The sequence below is a fragment of the Cibotium barometz genome, chromosome 60 (assembly GCF_041138505.1).
Source record: "Cibotium barometz isolate CiBa-2024 chromosome 60, ASM4113850v1, whole genome shotgun sequence".
Taxonomy (NCBI): Eukaryota; Viridiplantae; Streptophyta; class Polypodiopsida; order Cyatheales; family Cibotiaceae; genus Cibotium; species Cibotium barometz.
In genome coordinates, this window is record NC_141105.1 from 26,929,757 (window position 1) to 26,937,137 (window position 7,381).

Sequence of the window (7,381 nt, forward strand, 5' to 3'; positions counted from 1 at the left end):
CGGTCTTCCGCTTGGGACACTGCCTCCAGTAGTGGCCTTTCTCGCCACAATCATTACAGGTCCTCTCTGCCTTCAGTTTCTCGCGGTCAGCGTCAGACATCTTCTCAGAAGACTTCTCCGATGAAGCCTTCCCCTTGCCCGAGTTACGGCCTTTCGACCATTGGCCAGTAAAGGCCTCCGAACCTCCACCCTGAGGAGGGTTCGTGAATCGTTCCTCCTGGTCCAAGACCATGGGCACAAGCTCCTCCCACGTGATGGTGCTGAGCCTGCCACACTGGTAATCAACGACGAGTAGAATGCTGAGTACGAAGAGGGCAAATGTGACAGCAACGTGATGGCCATGTCCTCTGACGATATCTTCTTCCCAGCCTGAAGAACCTCCTGCTGAAGAGCCTGCAGCTTGTTAATATGCTCCCGCATCGTCGACGACTTTGCAGGGCTCATAACCCGCATCTGTACTTCCAAGGAAATCCTCTTCATGGGCGATACCCTGTTGTAAAGTGAGGCCAAATGCTGCCAAATACCTCTGGCCAGCGTCATATGCTTTATATGATTGATTACCTGTGGTGTGCAGTTGGGGAAAATAAACGAACGGACCCTGGCGTTGACACGATCCCACATCAGTGTCTGGGCCTCCTGGTCCTTTCGGGTTGACGGTAACTTCCCTTCCTCTACTTTCGGCCGTGGAACACCAACGACGACGAAATCGGCGAGGTCGTAAGACTCCAAAACAGATTCCATCATCACCTTCCATATGCCGTAGTTGCTCCCGTCCAACTGACGGTCCATCGGGAACGTGGGGAGTGTCGGGATCTTCATATGTCTCTCGGCCATCTCATACAGATCTGCCATCGCGGGGATGTACTCTGAAAAGGGTGGCTGGGTGGGAACAAAGAAGAACTGATACCTGCAACAAGTGGCTGTCCAGCATATCAGCCCGCCTTCCTCTTGCTTCTCCTCTTCTCGAACAATCCAGAACAGTCCACCAATCAGCCACAAAACAGCCCCCTCTTGCTCACACAAATCCCAAGACCTATCTAGAGCCTAGGCTCTGATACCATGTCAGAATATGCAGCGGAGATGATGACCAAATCTGGGAACACAAGAGCAAAAAACGCAGGCAGAAAAACAGCACAAGAGAGAGACAGATGTAGGCGTGTAACTCTGCTCTATATACAGAAGAAGATCCCGAGATATGATACAAATGAGGTATGGGGGCTGAGGACCAATATATACCTCCCTGGAAGGGCAGTCGGCCAGCATAAAGAAAGCCCACGACTGAGAAAAATGTCCACGACTGCTGAAAATAGCAGTCGGCCAGCACTCTGACAGCCCACGACTGATGTAGATCCAGTCGGCCAGCTTCAGAGTGCTCCTGGCATCATCTGGCAGCCCTCCCAAGCCTCAGAAAAATGGGAAAAAATGGGGGAAAAAATACGGAGAGTGGGGAAAAATGGGAAAACACCTCATAAGGGCGGGCACACCCACAACAAAGGCCCTGGTGTATAAAACTGGACAGGAGATGACTTCTAACAATAGACACCCTCCTATCCTCTCTCTTCAACACCCGTTTGTTTGCCCGATCTAGCAAGCACAAGACTCGTCATGCAAGCACAGGCAATTAAAGATAGAGAAATTAGGCTGATTACGGTTCAAGGACAAAGCCTAGAGAGCTGCAGGTTTAGGCCCGTGGGGCTGTGCTCATTCTAATCGAGAGTTACACACAGAGAGAGAGAGAGAGAAAGGGACCATCAGGCTCTGCCTCCTTACTGATCGAGACAAAGGGACCCCATTCTGTGAGAGAGAGAGAGAGAGAGAGAGAGAGAGAAAGGTATTTGTCTCGTGGGCGTGCGACACACACACACACACACACACACACACACACAGAGAGAGAGAGAGAGAGAGAGAGAGAGAGAGAGAGAGAAGAAGAAGAAGAAGAAGAAGGGGGGGGAAGCAATCTCATCGCACACCAAACATCTGTGGGTCTAGGTGTACATGCAACACCCACATGCAAGATTGCTGCTGAAAACAGGAGACCTTGATTGCCTTAGCATTAGCAAGAAGCACAGAGAAGACTTTTGCAAGAACAGAGTTTGCACGTATTGATAAGAGCTGACACATTCCGGAAACCATCTACAAAGAAGCCTGAGTGTAGAGATGAAAACTTGTTCAAGTTACTCCTCCCCCTCTTCCTCTTCGTTCAATTGCTTCTCCAACAAGAGCCTGCCCCATCCTTCTCCTTCTGAGCTTCCCTTGATCCTCAACTACTGCCAAAATCATCCGGCCTTTCCTTTCTGAAAAAGGCACTACTCATCGAGGGGTTAAAATACAATGCACTTGATTTGGGAATTTTCGATGACTGGCTTGTTGCCTTGGTTACTAAATGGGAAGAAATGAAGAAGAGCCAAGGCAGAAGAAGATGCTAAAAATGCTTTTTTTTTTAATTTCTAAACAAAGCTTACAGTAAGTCAAAATGGCCAAAATTCCAATACATCACTAAGTCTTGCCTTTGAAATGGCAAGCCCAAAAAGATGAAAAGGATAAACAGTCTAAGCATTGAATTTTGTTTTTTTGTAAAAAAACCAATATTTTGGTTTGCTCAAAGCACGGAGCAACTCGGGGGCGAGTAGCCCGCAGAGCAAGAACCCATGTTAGCTAATAAGACGAACACCAAGACGGATGGAGAGCCCACCACAACTACAATGCCAACATGCTGGACTGAGTCATACCTTTGGTATCCAGTGAACTAGGTTAAGTGGGAGCTTCCAATAAGGAAGCCTTCCCTCTAAATGATACCTTGAAAGTTGAAAAGGTTGCAATTGCAAACACCCTTCCACTTGGGGTTAACCCTTATCAAGAAAATTGAATAAAATTTTCAACTAACAAAAGAAGATGGCACTTGAAGAGTGTCAACACAAGTCAATAAACACCGGCTACCCTTTGGCAAACAAAGTCATTCCTGGAGAGCTCAAAGATTAGACAGATATACTACAACAGCTCAATTTAGAATGCTCCATAGTCCCCAGTAACACAGGTGTTCCAACCCAATTTGTAAGGCAGGGGAGTTCTTCCAATGCCCTAGCTTTTCTGAAGGATAAGAGAGTTAAAACTTGCTTGTGCATAACAGAAAGAAGCGGGAAAAGATGCCCCGCCACTTTCAGGGTACATGTTTGAGCTTCGAAGTAGCTCCAGGAGCAGGCAGCCTTGGTCCATGCGGTGTCACACCTGCATCAGCAACACTCCTCTCTGAAATTCTGCCCAGCACATTGAGTAATCTCATCCTCTTCATTTCTTTACCTGCAAAATAAGAAGTCACCTCAATTCCACACTGATTAACGGTAGTAGCTAGTATCAAGTTTCAAAGCCTCTCTACCACATCAGTTGCATGTGTGGCAAGAGAACACATTTGCTGCAGGAAGTGTGGTACCTTCTTCTAAAGATAGCCTTATGGCCCTCGTTTCAAGCTCCACCGCATAACCACTCCTTGCTGCTGCTGAAAGCGACCTCAATGCTGTTGCCAATAAATATTTCCACAATGAATTTCTTGTGATGAGAATATGAAGAAGAAGGGCTCTCCACAAGACATGGTTTTCTTACCTTGCATGCACTCATTTTGATCAGCCTCATCGCACTGCTTTAGGAAGGCTTGCAGCTGCTTGAAACGTTGTTGAAACGGCAACATACTAGCAGCAGCAGTTTCTGCAGTGTTCCCCACAGGTGTAGCTGAGAGGGCAAGAAATTTACCCCAATCTGCATCAGTAGAAGAACTTCCCTGGACAGGGGTTTTCCCAGATCCAATGTTTGGCAGCCTTGGAGAAGATTCTAAGCAAAAAGGGAGGGAAGGCTCTCCTGCAGAGAAAGTTAACAAAGCCTTGGGCATCTGGGCATATGCAGAGGTGGTGAAAAGCTTCAGTCCAACAACTGGCTGTGCATTCACTATCTCTGCTGTACCGGACAGAACACAAGCTGAGTATCCAGCAACAACAGGAGCACACGAGTCGCTATTCCCTTTGCTCGGTTTGGGTGAGCATAGCATTGTTGAACAACTCTGTGGTTGGTCTGGAGAGGGCTTTGAAGCAGTGCAATCTGCGTATGAGGTTTCACCATCTAGCTCCATGCACTCTTTCCATGTGGAGTTCAACGAGCACATGTGACATGTATCCATGTGGCTTAGGGAGTTTTGAGCTGCACAGGTGTTTGTGGCATCCACTACAGAGGAAGGAGCTTGTTCCATAAGACTATTGGATGTGTTCTCCTCCTTAACTGAAGTATACTTGAGCCTCTTCCCTCTGTCAATCCGATCATCGACGTGATTGCCTTTGCCACTGGCTACTGAGTGCTGCTGGTAAATGGCACCAGGGAGCAACTGCATGAAATCCACATGCTCTGCCAGCATTGGATTGGGCAGATCCAAGCCTTGCTCCACTTGCAAGGATGATAATGTACACACACTTATAGCAGTGCATGTTGGTGGGAACATCTCCGAATAAAGCCTATAAGCATTATTAGCTTCCTCACCTGGGACTGGAGAGTAAAGGGTAGAACTTTCCAGCTCAGAAGTCAACTTTGAGTCATTGGACCCAGACTCGCAGCTCCCTGATAATGCTGGTAAACCAGAGGATTTCTCAACATGGTTTGGTGACAGCAGAAGACTCTTATCAGGTAACACTGTAAATCTACTGTGGAGAGCCTCTTTATGTTGAGGTGATTGTATGATGGATCCCTGTGGAGAGGTGAGCATTTCAGCAGGTAACACCTTTGAAAACCCTGGCGTTGCAGGTATGCTGTGCAGAGATGGATGATGGCCCAGAGCCATGGCTGGGTCTGGCTTTTGCCTGTCTCGATATCGCTTTTCATGCTTCGATAATGAGAGAAATGAGAGATTCTCCTTGTGGAGCTCGGGTCCCTCTCTCTGAACTTCTAGTTGAATCCTGCTGTAGTTCTTGAAAGGTGCCAGTGCCCCAGCTTGTCCAGACCTTAGTGGTATCTGCTGCTGCACAGGGGACTGCTGTGAGTTTGGCATGGACATCGCCACCTTTTTTCTCTCTGAAGAACCTCTACCCAGAGAGAGAGAAGGCAAAGAGTGGGTAGACTCCGGTGTTTCATGAGTTTGAGGCTTCTGCCATGCAACAGACGACTGCATCGGGGTATGAGGGGCGATGTTCGGTGTCGATTCTGCTACTGCTGTGTGAATCCCTTGCACCTGCAAATTAATAAGTTCAGAAGAAAGCGGGGGGGAACCATTCCCCATGTGTATATGGAAAATGCACAATCTCCTGGGGATATCTTTGGGATTCAATCTTTATAGAAGAGACTAAAGGTAGGAAATTTAGCCCATTATTCACTAAGCCATGGTATGTCTAATTATGCTAATGGAATTTTCCCACTCCTAGAAATTATATCAACTATTGCAAGATGAGTAACAAACACTTGATTAGCAAGAATTAAGAAAGAATGCCTTACTTGATCTGACCTGGCCCAGGGCATAGCTACTGGGCTTGCTGTCTGTGAAAGAACTTCACATGCCCCTTCTGCATGATCGACCATCACTGCAAAGACACACAGAAAGTTTGAGAAACCAGTTACGCTCTTTAGACAGAAACTTGCTTCCTGGAAAACACACTTTGCAATCAGAAGAAGAAGTAAACTGTTCAAGCAAAGCAGAGCAAAAAGAAAAGAAGATGAAGGATCTGCAGAGGGCCACCTCTAGGGTTTCATCAGGATGGCTCTGAGAGAGCATGATGGCACCCTAATTTTGGCCTGGAAACCCTGCCTTTGCCAATGAACCCTAGCTCCTATTAATGCTACTTTCAGGGTTTAACCTTGCCCCCGCAGGCTTGGGCCATTTTTGAAGGAAACGCTAGATGATAGAGGGCGACTTGTAAGCAGCCTCTTGAGCTTTTTGCTGCTGCTGCAGCAATTGTAGAACAAGAAGGCTGGCCATGGCTGCAGCACACCTCTTGCAGTTGGGTGAAGAAATGGCTATTCTTGGGTGTTTTCTTTGGCTTAATTAAAATTCCATATGTTTGTTGAGTAATTAATTTGATTCTGTAATAGTACAAATTAGTTATTTAAAATTCATATATATATTGTCTAATAATCAATTCCTATTGGCCAAGAATAATAAAAGACACACGGATTTTTTCAAATTAAATTATTTCAATGTTTTTTTTGTACAGATTAAAAAATTTGAACTCAGATTTGGGGGAAATAGTTAAAACCAATCTTATCAGAAATTCAGAACGTCTGCAGAATATGTAAAATAAATAATTATATCGATTGATGAGTTTTTTTATTTGGAGATTGGCAGAAGGAAAAAGCCAAAAATAAACCAGAACTGTTGCCACACCTAACCACCCACAGAAAAAGACAAAGCATTTGTCAATAAATAAAAGGAATTACCCAAATGATTTTTCGCCAAAAAAAAAAGCAAATAATAATTTACCAAAAAATTAAAAACAATGAATTTTTGCCACCAAAGTAAAAATTTTATAAGTTGTATTTTTCGCCAGAAAAAATACAGCAAATAATAATTTGGCAAATTTTGGAAAAAAAAAGAACCAAATAAAAATTGTATTTTCGCCAAAAAAAAATGCAGTAAATAATAATTTGGCAAAATTTTGAAAAAAAGAACCACTCAATTGAATTTTTGTTTCTTTTTAAGGTATCAATAAGAAACGTTTATTCTATTGCGTAATTTTGAGAGAAACTTTACCCGCGTGCCTCTAATTTTTTTGGAACTTTTTAAAGAAAAAAGGCAGGAACACAAGGAATCCCATGATGCGATATCTCATTAGGAGAGCAAAAAAGTGAGGCTTAATTTGTGGGTTTTTTTCTTTAAAAATATCCAAGTAACCTGCTAAATTGAGGTCTAAAATATACATCCCACACGTGTGTGTGCGCGTGCCGTTCGTGTGTCGCGCGTGTGAGAGAGAGAGAGAGAGAGAGAGTGAGAGAACCGTTAGAAGAGCGTTTCTCCCGCCTGGAAACTCAAAAAAAAAATGAAAGAAATAATAACTTTTGCCCCATCAGTATATTATCTTTCAAGCTCTTCCCACTTTTGCACACTTGAAAGAAAAGAATGAGAGGGTAGTAGGGTGCCTCTAGAAAAGCATAATTGTAAGGTGCCTCCGTCAGGGCGAGTTGGTGTATCCCATTGGCTCTCGAGTTGAGAGGCCCGGGTTCTCACCCCGCCCGATCAAAGAAGTCCTTCGATACCCAATCCTCGCAAAAATAAAAGCACAATAATAGAACAACTATCTCGATGTTTAGCTCTTTGGGGCTTTACCCACCCTTGTTACCATTTCCAAAGACCATCATCAAATCACTATGGCCATGTAACCTTGCACATGTTTAATCCCCAACCATTTTGTAAAAACAT

At 44.8% G+C, this 7,381-nt stretch overlaps 1 protein-coding gene across 1 annotated transcript; it reads right to left on the reverse strand.

Moving 5' to 3' along the window:
* Window positions 1-2,854: 2,854 nt before the first annotated feature.
* Window positions 2,855-6,009, reverse strand: LOC147605185 (uncharacterized). Its single transcript, XM_086793873.1, has 5 exons — window positions 5,705-6,009; window positions 5,464-5,549; window positions 3,598-5,203; window positions 3,428-3,511; window positions 2,855-3,297 (listed from the first exon to the last, which is right to left on the reverse strand). The coding sequence occupies exons 2-5, from the start codon at window positions 5,545-5,547 to the stop codon at window positions 3,158-3,160; spliced, it is 1,914 nt and encodes a 637-aa protein (XP_086649999.1). The 5' UTR covers window positions 5,548-5,549; window positions 5,705-6,009; the 3' UTR covers window positions 2,855-3,157.
* Between the last annotated feature and the right edge of the window lie 1,372 nt (window positions 6,010-7,381).

Coding starts and splice junctions, on each gene's coding strand:
- LOC147605185 (XM_086793873.1), bottom strand. CDS start 5,547: ATGGTCGATCATGCAGAAGGGGCATGTGAAGTTCTTTCACAGACAGCA. Junction 5,204..5,463: donor CCTGGGCCAGGTCAGATCAA/GTAAGGCATTCT, acceptor ATTAATTTGCAG/GTGCAAGGGATTCACACAGC. Junction 3,298..3,427: donor AAGGCTATCTTTAGAAGAAG/GTACCACACTTC, acceptor CTTATTTTGCAG/GTAAAGAAATGAAGAGGATG.